The 12,969-nt window shown below is 44.2% G+C and overlaps 1 protein-coding gene across 1 annotated transcript in view; it reads left to right on the plus strand.

The window, feature by feature from the left end:
* Positions 1-11,970, plus strand: part of LOC146871219 (olfactory receptor 6E1-like) — a 45,495-nt gene extending 33,525 nt beyond the window's left edge. Inside the window, exon 2 of the mRNA XM_085650587.1 lies at positions 6,754-11,970. Coding sequence (XP_085506713.1) covers positions 6,828-7,736 — 909 coding nt within the window. The 5' untranslated portion in view covers positions 6,754-6,827 and the 3' untranslated portion in view covers positions 7,737-11,970. The remainder of the gene's footprint in view (positions 1-6,753) is intronic.
* The last annotated feature ends 999 nt before the right edge of the window (positions 11,971-12,969 follow it).

The raw sequence follows: 12,969 nt of genomic DNA on the forward strand, positions 1-12,969 counted from the left end.
TAACCACAAACTCGACGCTGAGCCATTCAAGGTGTTGGTTGGCTGCAGTCAGGTGGCCGGAGCAGGATTCATCCTTTGCATTATCATTGACCAACTGCATGAAATAAGGGATACAGAGAAAAAAAAGCTTTCAGTTTACACAACACTGATACCTGATCACCTTGACTAGTATGGCCCGGGACAGTGAACATCTTGTTAGCTTCTCTGGGCGCCACACAGTTTGGAGCAAGAGCGGCATAAAGATCTGAAGATCATGAAGTCCAGAAACAATGGTTATATATTTATCATTTACACTCACCCTGACAATGTCAGTCGCATTACTTTAAAAAAAGAACAACATCCCGGGTCTCCAAAATACATTAAAGCATAGAAAGTAATTTATAATTAAAACAATTATGCTGCATGATTTAGAGAGCAGATTGGAGGGGAGCGTGCCTAACTAAGAATTGAACACTGAATCAGTAGGATAAAATGCCCCACCATTCGGTGAGCAGGAAAGAAATTCATTCATTCTTTTTTCACAGGGCAGCATTCAATCTCCACTTGATCTGACAAATGGACACAATGGTTTTCTCCGCATCAATGCAAATTGTTCTTGCTCTAAACAATTTTGTTTATATTTATTTTTGACTAACTGAGAAACATTGGATGATGTTGCCGTGCCAAATGCCTCCTATGACTGTTGTTCCATTGGAACGACGTAACCGGCATGAGTTCACCGGTTGGGCCATAGCCATAATGTTTGGTGATGTAAAATCTGGCACCATTGCCCACATCTTATGACAAAAGTCAGATCAATTCCTCCTTGGTTAGCTCAATCAAACACTCACCATACATCCATTATCGCCATAATATAAAGGTCATAAACCGAAAAATTATTCAGTATTACTAAAATAAGTCATTTTATTAAAAACCAGTGTATTGTGTGCAAAACATCCTAATTATCACATAGAATACAGTTCTACTTCATAAAAAAAGTTACAATAAAAAAATTAATGTATGAAGTAGAATTGTTGTACTTTTATGTAATGAATTTGTATGTTTTCCGTCTATCCGTAAGGTTTTTTAATTTAGTGTTTATATTTTTAAGTGTGTTCATTTGACCTATGTATTCTATGTAATACTTATGTTTTTTTGCACACAATACACTGGTTTTTAATAAATTGACTTATTTTAGTAATACTAAATAATTTTTTCTGGTTATGACCTTTATATTTTGGTGATAATGCATGTATGGTGAGTGTTTGATTGAGCTAACCTAGGAGGAATTTATCTGACTTTTGTCATATTGGTGCCCCACCTCCTCCTCGGTGTTTAAAGGGCCCCTCTCTGGTCTTTCGAGACACATCTTATGACAACAAGATTATTACATGGCATTGCGTTTTTTTACTAATGCATTCATATTCCCTAAATGCACAATGCAGGAGCAACACTGGTCAGGTGTTCCAATCGAGATGTGAAAAACACATTTTGCACGGTCATTACCGCAGTAGTTTGCATCAAGCTTGCCCAGACACTCTGTGGCTCTTCAATTTATATAGTAAGTGATGGTATAAATATATTTTTTAACTATAGGTACAGAATGAATTACATGATGACCTTTCTAAATATACTTTCTGAGTTAAGACTGTGACATTATTATTCAAAGTAGTCCCGTCATTCAAAATGACCAATATTATTCCAAATGGGTAAGAAGTGTTTCATTACATTGTAGGATGCTACCGTGCTATTTTGTGATGAAGCACCGCCTGTAAATAATTGAACTGGGGTCGAAACGTCAACAAAGTAGTTTGTTGTCTGGGCATTTGATTTAACATTCTAATCAGTGTATCAAAGTAATACGTGAACCAGACAACATTGCATATGTTTTTCACTATTCAACTGTGCACTTCTTAAACTCACGTCACCATTCACTAGAACTGCACCGTCACATAGAGGCCCTCATTTTTTTCCTAATGTTTCTGGTAGAAAATACAATTAGATGGCCTATGCTCCGCATTTTACTTTGGCGCTATCTTTCTGATTGATTCAGAGTAGCTCTTTACCATGTTTTTTTCACCTCTTGTGTAAAACAAATTGGTACTTTTGATTATAAATCCGAATCAACCACAGTTTTTCCTAATCGCCAGTAAATATTTTGTCACACCTCGGTCGGATTTGAACTTTTTGATTCTAGTCGCAGAATGTATTTTCTTTTGAGGTTTTGGTACTTCGACCCACGTGTATAACTGCTAATGGTTAATTCGTGCAGCTATGATTTTGGGTGTCTTTTATGACTACATCATTCTCTTGATTACTTAAATTTCAGTTTTAAAATGTTTTTATCTAATGGTGACCTACTCATGTCGAACACTCCTTTCCCCTGATTTGCTTTGTCTCCAAAAAAACATGAATACGTCAAGAAGATTGTAAACTATTTAAACAAAAGAATAATAACCATATTTTCTCCTCAGTATATTCAGCATAATCAAAGGGACCAATGGAAGTATTAAATCAGAATTTCGCTACCCAGATTGAGAAATATAAATTGATAAAGAATCTGCGATTATAATTACAGGATGAGTTTATGGTAAAAAAATTAGGACATTACCACATTTAGAGTTGCGAGTTTATTTTATCTAGAAACAATGGAACTAACCTATTTGGACCACAAAACATCTACGATATGAAATTTACTCACCAGAGGAAGATAGGCATTGCCATTTCGAGTAAGATCGGGCATTGCATGTTATTGGAATGCATTAATAAATTAGATTTAGTTGATATTGGATAAATAGATAACCGAAATCAAGACCATATTCATGAAAATAATCACGTTATCAGATGATATTAATAAAAGGTTTGCTTAGTTTTTGCATAATATTTTGTGTATTTTGTCTAGGTGATTTGTTTAATGAAAAACCTTACTTATTATGGTCCATTAATATGCCAGTTTGGAGAACACCAGTGGGGCTTTAGTCATTCAAAATTAAATAATGATGGCCATTTTGAGTTAAACTGAAACCAACACACTTTGGAAGGAGCAAGTGTTCTTAAACATACTGTCAGCAGAGTGTAACAATAGCCCATTTTATTTAACATAATAGAGTAAGAATAAGTGTTTAGGTGCATTTCAAAGTCAGAAACTGGCAAATCTTGCGAAGATTGTGGTGCGGGAAGCCGCAGAACAGATACACAGTATACATGTTCAGGGAAAAAGAGGACTCAAGTTTAAAATGTTGCCCAGATTACAAACAAAAGGCAAAAAGGGAAATAAGATGAGGGGAACATGATAGACGATGGTGCAGGAAACAAAAAAAACTGTTTTTGACAGATTTAAGGGAACTTTGTGAGAGGACATCCAGGGTTTAATGGCCAAAATACAAGATGAGTTGACATAGTGGATGGGGGCAGGGATGTAAGAGAGGAAATAGAGGTAAAGTTCTGATAAACGTCGGCATATAGGTCATAAGACCTGTTGATAAAGGCAATGATTCCTGAGAGGGCTGAAATACAAATGGAGAAAAGGAGGGTCTAAAAACGGAATCCTGGGGTACGAAAAAAACGAAGAGGAAGACAAGTGAAAGAACAATCAGCCCAGGAGACAGAGAAGCAGTTTGATCATATTAAGAAATGCATCATCTAAAAGCCAACATCGACAAGAGTGAAAATCGAGGCTGCAACCGGTGGTAGGATTGATGCACATTTGTATGTGCTAAGGGCGATGCTGAGCAGGGCAACATAGGAAAAAGCAGGCGCAATATGGGTCTGTAGCTGCTGAGGGTGTTGGGGTCCACTGTTGGTTTCTTCAACACGGAGCTGACTTCTACATTTTTCCAGCTAGGCAGGAGGGTGGCAGTGGTTATGGAGGTGTTGATGATAGCAGTGAGCGTGGGGGAGATGATGGTTCTTCCAAGGTTGTTTATGAAGTGGGGGCAGGGTTCTGAGGGGGCTCCTGAGTGGATGGTATTCATCAGGGTGGTGATTTCTTCATTCGAGAGAGGTTTACAATTGCTTAGCTGCTGTTTGGCAATGAAGGAGGTGACCGGCTGGTCAGGTGAGTTTGTATTGGTATGCTCTGGTTGTAATTTGTTGAAGATCTTGGCAATTTTCTGTTTGAAGAAGTTTGAGAGGTCGTTGCAGAGTGCTTGAGATGGGATGATGCCGTTGTTGGTATCTGTGCAGTTGGAGAACGCCTTGAAAATGGTGAAGAGGTCTTTGACATTGTTGAAGCTAGCCTCAGCTCTGAGGGTTAGAGCCTTTTTCTTTGCATCTTGTAGTTGTTGGTGATAGCGTTTGAGGATGGCTTTGTTTGTGGATCTTGAGATGGTGTTTTTGTCGAGTTTCCATTTTCTCTCAAGTTGTTTGCAGTGATGCCTGGACTCCCTGAGGTCATTCGTTTAACAGCTGGGTCATTTGTTGTTTTTGTAGGTCTTGTTTCTGGTGGGAGCAGTGCGGTTGGTGAGCCTTTTACTGAAGAGTTTGGTGTCGACATTGAGGTTCCCGGTGTGGTTGGGTGGACGCTCCTGTAGGGTCTTTGTCCAGTTTTCGGATATTTTGCCCCAGTGTGTTGATGGTACTTTGGGTTTTTCTGGTGGGGTGGCTTTGTGGGCGGGTATCTTAATATGTATTATGTAGTGGTCAGACCATGTTAACGGAGTCGTGTGGGTGGTGATGATCCTGTTGAAGGAGAAATTAGGGTTGAGGGTGTGGCCTGCTATGTGGGCTTGTCCTTGGATGAGCTGAGTGTGTCTGAGGTGGCTGAAGCTGTTGAGGAGGGCCTTTGAGTTAGGGTCTGTGGTGTCTTCCAGGTGGAAATTGAGGTCCCCGAGGAGGAAGTAGTTTGTTGATATGATGGAGAGGGGAGTGATGAAGTCTGTGATGTTGATGCAGAATTCTGCTCGGGGGGAAGATAGGCGAGGGTTCCCTTAGCGGTGGCATTGTAGTTTGTTCGTATTTTGGAGTGAGGTTGTTCCACGAGGTTGGTGTCCAAGTCCATGCAGGTGGTGCAGTCAATCATGTTTTTGTAGATGAATGTGAGTCCTCTGCCTGGTTTGTGTGTTCGTCCTTGTGTATCATCTTCTAGGTGGGCAGGATGGCTGCAGGTAATCTCCAGGTTGGAGGCTGGGTTGAGCCATGTTTCAATCAGGAAGAGAAGGTCGGTTTGTTGCTGCTGAGCAAGTTCCAGATATTGGTGGAATGTTTTCTGAGGGATTGGATGTTGAGGGGCATGACAGACAGTTGGTGCGGGGTGGTGGTAGTGTGTGTCAGTTGTTTGGAGGTGGTGGTGTCAGCGTCTGAGGTGTCGCAGGTGAAATCGCAATGGGTGCAGGAGAAAGGTCCTACCGTGGTGCTGGGAGATGCGTGGCAGCAGTGTGCTTGCAGGTGTGTGCTGTTAAGGTTGCGGAGGATGGCAGAGGAGTAGTGGGGGCTTTTGTTGGCTCCCATGGCAGCTGTGGTTGTGGTGTTGCATTGGATGGTCGTGGGGTGAGAGTTCCTGGTGCTGGACGTGGTCCAGGTGCGGACAGGTGCAGACGGGCTTGCCTTTGGTGGGACAGCGGTGTGCCTGCTGCGCACGTCAACTGCACAGTCATGCTGGGGCCTGCATTAAATTGGTCCTGAGGTGATTAGGGCTTTTGTTGGCGGGAAGAACGGTGAGCGGGAAAAACCTGGGCAATGGTGGTGTGACTTGGTCAAAAGGTGGCAACTGGATCAGGCTGGAGCAAGCTGGGACTGGAGGCCACTGGCAAGTGGCAAGCTAGGTGTCCAGGGGCATACCGATGCAGTTGTGTTGCTGCCTGTTTTAAGTAGGTTCTGGGGTGGTTGGGGCTTCTATTGTAGGAAGAATGGTGTGCTTGAAAAACCTTGAAGGGAAAACTTGGACGCCGGTGGTATTTCATGGTCAAAAGGTGGCAACTGTATCAGACTGGAACAAGCAGGAACTGGAGGCCACTGATGGAATGCACATTGTCTTGACATTCAAGAGCACCTGGTTCTCTAAGGGATCTAGGGATGTCAAAATCATGGTATTAAAATACGTACATACTTTATGATAGTGCACTTTATTTTTACTTATATACATGCAATGTTTTCTAAGGTGTTTATGCAAAGAGTATGCAAAAATTAACATTTATGACATTAATTAGTTGATTCCACATTTACTTATTTATTTATTTTAATTGTAGCACCATGCTAATATAGGCTAACATTCAATACAGAGGACAATAGGCAGATTGAGTGGTGTTTGGTTGTAAATGGTATGTGTTAGTTACGTATGTGAGCAACAACTGCAAGCAAAAACAGACATCCAAATACAGTACAGCACAAAGTGTGTATCATAGACCTGTATAGTAGGGATCATATCTCCCCACTGGAGGTGTAAAAACTAGCATATTTACACTGTTTCATTACTACTTGTGATAGTTAACATCCTCCACTTTCACGTTTTAATGAAGTCAACTAGTGTTGTTTTAGCTATCTGTGGTGTTATATGAATGTTTATTCCTCTGCAGGACTCCTTAGATTGAAGCTAGTCCTGCAAAGGATCTCATCAAGATGGTAGGATAGCGCTAAAATAATTGTTTACTGTCGACATCCTTACCTGACTTTACCTGTTTGGATCTTATAGAGACAGTAAACTATTATGCACCACTTACTTAAGTTAGAAGGTGTTCTTCTGGAGGTAGCAGTCAGGGTCCATTTCTAAAGCACAGACCATCATCTCTCCATCAATGGTCCTTCTTAATCCTCACATTTGTTCATCTCTCCCCGCAGATAAGCCCACCAATGCTTCCTCTGAGCTGGGAAATGGAACCACGGTTAGTGAGTTTATCTTGCTTGGCTTTCCCATGAACCGAAACCATCAGATCATGGTCTTCTTGGGCCTGCTGATCATCTACATTACAATTTTGGCAGGCAACACGGTGATCATCTCCATCTCATTGTTGGACAGGCGCCTCCACACCCCAATGTACTTCTTCCTGGGCAATCTGGCTCTGCTAGATATCTACTTCACCACCGCTATTGTGCCCAAAATCCTGATCAACCTGGTAACCAAGAGGCAGACTATTTCTTACGTTGGCTGTCTGGCCCAGTCTTACTTCTACTTCCTCCTAGGGACCACCGAATTCCTTATCCTAGCTGTCATGTCATTTGATTGCTATTTAGCCATTTGCCACCCCTTGCGCTACAACACTATTATGAGTAACCTCATTTGCTGTCTTCTGGTACTAGGCTCCTGGGTAGGGGGGTTCCTGGACACAATTATGCAGACAGTTCTGACATTCCAGCTCTCCTTCTGTGGCCCCAATGTTATAAACCACTACTTCTTCTGTGATGTAGAGCCTCTGCTGAAGCTGGCCTGCTCGGACACCAGCCTCATTGTATTCCTGGACTTTGTCCTGGCTTCCGCACTGGTGCTCGGCTCATTGCTGCTGTCCATGGTTTCATACATCTGCATTGTGGTGGCCATGGTCAAGATGCCCTCGGCCAAGGGACGCTGGGAGGCGTTCTCCACTTGCGCATCCCACATGACGGTGGTTTTCATCGTCTATGGAAGCTGCATCTTCATGTGCGCCCGCCCCACACAAAGCTCCTCCTTGGACTCCAGAAAGATAGTTTCGGTGGCCAACAGCATCCTTCTCCAGCTGCTGAACCCCTTCATTTATAGCCTTAGGAACAAGGTCATGAAGGATGCCCTGTGGAAAGCCCTCGGCCAGTCATCCTTGAAGAAAGAAACACCTGGAATTCCTCAGTGAGAGAGAAAAGATGAGCAATTTAAAAGATGACAATGTTATAACCACGTGTCCTACCTCCAGTATGAAAGCAGCAGACAATGTCATACTTGGTGCCTCGTTTCCCAGTTGTGTTGGCTGGTTCAGGCAGCCAGCATTCCGACTTGTGGTGCTCATAGACAATTAGCTAAGCTGGAACGCACCGTGTTATACCACTAAATGCAAAGCAAAATGTCTGCCTTTCTACACACAAAGCAGAGTTAGGCAAGTCACCTTTGTTCTGTACAGGGCACTAATCCACCCCAAACACAGTAGACTATGGAGGTACCTGTGCCTGATACACAATTATTTTTTTTGAGAATGAGGAATGTAGAGAAGATGTACCGCCATATAATTAGCTTGTGTAATTTGAGTTATAAGGAAAGGTTATATCAGCTGGGCTGTTTTTCATAGAACACATGAAATTGAAAAGGATATAGGATGTGGGCTGGACCCTAGAGAGAGCTGGACAGAAGTAGCATAAAACATAAGGAGCTCCAAGAATGGGGTAGTCAATGAAAGATAACTTGACTTATCTATCCAGCATGTTCCTCTGCAGGCCCCTCCCAGTGACCCATCCATGCTGGCATTCTAAACACTTGGGGCATATTTATCATTTGATCACGCAGCGCAGCAAGTCACCTTGCTGCGCTGCACTGCATGATAGGGAAAGGGCAGAAATGCGCCATACTTAACATTGTACAGTACATTCCTGCCTATTCCCAGCGCTGGCAGGCACTCTTGCATCATTTTGTAAGGGTGACTGCGTTGTTAGCAGGATTGTTTATGTGCAGGAAGGAGCATCTTCCTGAACAAAAACAATTTCCTGAGTCATTTTCCTTTTTCTATGTGTACCGCCGAATGCATAGACAGAGAAAGTAATGAGGAGAAATAAACATATTTTTCCTTGTTATGTCTCACCGGGGGAGGCGTAGCAGTTTGTGTACTTTCCCAGGTCTACCACCTATGGTAAATCTAGAAATGCCTCAAAAGCCATGGGTGTTGCTTAAGCACACCCATGCAACACCCAGGGAACGCCTCCCTGGGGCAGGGTAATGCAGCGCAGCGATTTGCACTGCGTTTTGCTACTCTGGATTTATCAAGCCACTCAGGGCCACGCAAGGGGGCCTTGCGTGGTTTGTAAAATCACATCTCAAGGGTAGGGTGGCGTGGCTTTTGCACCTTATTGTGTGGTGCAAAAGCGATGCAAACCTTGATAAATATGGACCTTAGACTTTGGCAGACAAGGTCCGCCCTCGTCATTGAGAGACTGGTGGACCATCAGCTTTCTGTCAGCAAAGTCCTCATTGGCACCTTCAACAGAAAGCTATGTCTGACAGCCCATTTGTCGTGTACTGGGTTTTGCACGCAGAAAGGACTATGGAATGACATTAAGGAGTATTTCGTTATTTCGGTGATTCTTACTAATTACATGGTAGGCCTTCTGGTATGGAGCTTCGTTGCACACATCTTTCCTCATTGCACTGCTGCTTTCCAGTCCCCTTTGTCCATGTTGTGTCCTTCATTTTACCTCAGATAATGTGCAGTCATCTTGAGTGACTTTCTGAATTATATCCAGTGATATTGGGGTTGGTCTGCATGACTCATTAGAAACTTCAAATAGTCTTCCGCGGGCGCTGGCTTGTGAGTGGGCGGCGAGACGTAATCTGCTGGGTTGTTGTCTTTACAGGTTTGTGTCGAATGGGCCATCTTGGGCTGTCGGAGATAGCTTGGGCCGACTTGTATATTAGGTTGGAAAGGTGAGTAGTTGTAGTATGAGCCAAAGGAGAAAAAGAGAGAGAAAAGAGAGAGCTAGATTAGGAGGTGAAGGAAATGGAATAAATAATTATCTGTTATAGGCAATGACTATCTAGCTCCCTCTAGCCTCACACCCTCTCCAAGATTACCTAGTGCGCTGGTCTCTCCAGACTGTGGCCATGGCTCACATTTCTGTATGGTAATCCAACTGGCGAGGGGTGCTGAAGGGCAGCTGCCTTCTGCCAAGCCACTCCCCACACTGCAAATAGTGAAGTGCCTTACACAATTGTTTTAAATTAACAGCAACTTTATTCTAAGTCTCTCACACGTTTCTAAGACTTGCTTGCCCATTCACATTGTGTGCGATTAGCATTAATACAGACAGCAACCTCGAGGACATCTCCTTGCGTGAGTGTCGGAAGGTGGCTCTTGCTTCCAGAAATGTTGCTCTGAACTACAGTGGAATGTCCTCAGTGGAGAGCAGGTTTGTGGAAGGGTGAACGGGCAGGGACTTACCCAAGAAGCAGGCCCATTCTCCAGATATAGCAGCACCATAGACGTCATATAGAATTTCAGAGGGTCTCTCCGTTACCCCTTTCACCTTCTGATTTGTTTCAGTGCTGGCTGCCAACCAAAGGCCGCAAGAGAAGAAATAATCCAGTAAGTGCATCTGAAAAAGTACATTTTCAATAGCAGCTTCATGTAATCCAATTTATTTTATTAATTCTGTGCTCACCGAGACCTTAAGGACCGTGGGGCATATTTACAAGCCCCAGGCTCCGGTGGTGTAGCGCCATTTTCCATATTTACAAGGTGGCGCTAAGCCACTTGAGGCGGCTTAACGCCACCTTGTAAACATGCCCCTTTCTGCCGCAGTCCTCTGCAGCAAAGGGGTGTGCAATGGGTGCTTCTGTGGGCATTCCACGGCAACACCCATTGCTTTTTGACGCTGCCCCAGATTTGCAAGCCTGGAGCACCGCCAAAAACGATTGTCAGGAAATACCCGGCATTCTGCAGCACACACAGAAAGAGCAAATCACCATTCCTGCCTTCCTGCATGTAAACAATCTCCCCTACAACACAGGCACCCTTGCAACATAGCCGTACGGTAGGCAGCTTTTTTTGCACCAGTGCTAGGGGAATCACAGGGTGCACCGTATTCTTGTGAATACGGTGCATACCTACGTTAAAAAATGTCAGAGCGCGGCATTGCCACATTTGGCGTAGCACCGCACTCTGACATTTTTAGGTACATATGCCCCAGTGTCTCTTGTGAATGTCGTGGAAGGCTATTTGCTTAGAACTATTTGGCTTGGGTCAGAACCTGGGGTTACCTTTGCCTGATAGGAAGAGGGGTTTTTTTTTGCCTACGCTGAAACTGCTAAAGAGGCACCTACATGTAGTGCACCTGTAGGTCCCAAGCATAAAGGCAATGTATTTTTCATTAAAACCCCTGGGCTGCCCTCTTGCCCTTGGAAGCTAGGCCTGCTGGTGCGCATCGACGTTGAGTGACTGAATATGGTGGTAGGCTTGACTGGTGGCCTGGTGCCCGTATACAGAGCAAAGAGAGGGAGAGCAGAAGAGCTGGTAGGGCTGCAATATAGACGCTGCTGGATGAATATGCAGCCTAAGCTCATCCCCAGTAAGGCTTGGGGACCAAATATGTCTAACTATAGTGTCTGGAGCAGACGCACCATGACTCTGCTGTGAGACCCCAGGCAATGCCTAATTAATGTGCAGCGCATATATTTATATATGTGCATTCTATAGATTATGGTTGTATAGTTTATATAGAAATAGTAGTAAATGTGAGATGGATTGGAAAACCTACATTAAACAGTGCCATTCACTAAATTAAATAAACAAAGCGATATTCATTTTCAGTGGGCCACCGTAGGACTGGTTGCCCCCTTAATAGTCTTCTTTATTAGATTTTGCTAAGAACAACACTTTTTCCTGTTTAGACCCTCATATATCCTAGAACTTGCTGACAGCTACTGCTAAAGGTTGGAATTTGTATTTTATTTTTTGAGCTGATTTGAATTTATAAAGTTGTTTCAGAAAGCGTTTAGACATTTGCCTTTTCAGTCAGTAGTCCTGCTTCCCTCCCCATACCACTGTCTTCTCTTTCCAGTATGGCGTCTCGGTACTGTAATCGTCCTCTGTCTGTAGCGCCAAGAAACTATGAATGTGAGTGCAGTATTTTCAAGTCTTTAATCGAGATGCCCCCTCTCCCACCTGATGGCTGGAAGAGGCAGCAATAGTAAGCAGGAGACTGAAGAAAAACATGGGCAGCGTGTGGACACTTAGAAGGAGAGAGAGGGTGTGGAAGTCAATGGAGAGAAACCTGCTGCTCAAACAGCAGGACTCATGAAAAGCTGTTCAACGTCAATATGGTAAACATGGACCTCAGGCCAAATAATAACTGGTATAAATGATTGAGTTGATAATTAAATGGTCAATTGAGCTGATGATTATATGGTCAATTTACTGCTGTTTCAATGTAGGTTGTCCAAATACTGTTTCAAGCTGGTGTTTCATTAAACGGTAATGATTAGGTTTTCTATGTGCTGGTTTATGCTCAAGGATTTATATATCCATGTTCGGTGTTGAGGCTTTGTAAAGTCCGTCTGAGTGACACAACTATTTCTTGGGAAGAGCTACCTAGACACAGCTGTCACAGGAAGGTTTAGGTGAAATAACACTATTGCCCTCAGCCATAACTAACCTGCCCAGCAACAGACCTACTGTATTTTATAGACGAACGACTCTGACCGTAGGTAGGGTTACCTGGAAAATCAGCACACTGGATGCAAAGGGCAGCAGCAACACAAGCTATTGAATGGTAAATGGAGAACATTAGCGACCGACCGACCGACCTGTCCTGGTCAGACCCGATCGCTCCCCCCGCCACCGCTGCCAGGCCGAGTCTCTGCCCCTGTGTGGAGTGGCCCCCTGCTCTTACCCGCTCTCTCGGGCCGCTAAGGTTTGCCGACTGGACTCGTGTCCTGCTTTAGCTGCTTTGCCACGTGTTGCTGTCTGTTCCGTCGCCCCCCTGCCCCTTGTAAATTAGCTACGCCTTTGTATTTTGTGCCTTAAACTCGGTTGCTGCTCCTATTGTATTTTGTCTGATCACTGTACTCACTGTTCCGTCGCTCCCCTGCCCCTTGTAAATTAGCTCCGCCTTTGTATTTTGTGCCCTAAACTCTGTTGCTGTTCCTATTGTATTTTGTCTTATCACTGTTCTCACTGTACTCACCCCCTGTTCCCCTGACCCACCCCGCTCCCTGCTGCTGCTCCCCCGCGGCCCCACCCACGCTCCCTCCGCATCTCCTCACCGCTCCCCCCCACTCGCCACCCCGCTCCCGCCTCCCAGCTGCCCCTCCCTCGCTCCGCCCCCCCACTCTCCATTTATGGCAGAGTGCATGCGTACACGCAGCGTTGACGCGCAGCGTTGACG

The sequence above is a fragment of the Triturus cristatus genome, chromosome 1_1 (genome assembly GCF_964204655.1).
Source record: "Triturus cristatus chromosome 1_1, aTriCri1.1, whole genome shotgun sequence".
Lineage (NCBI taxonomy): Eukaryota > Metazoa > Chordata > Amphibia > Caudata > Salamandridae > Triturus > Triturus cristatus.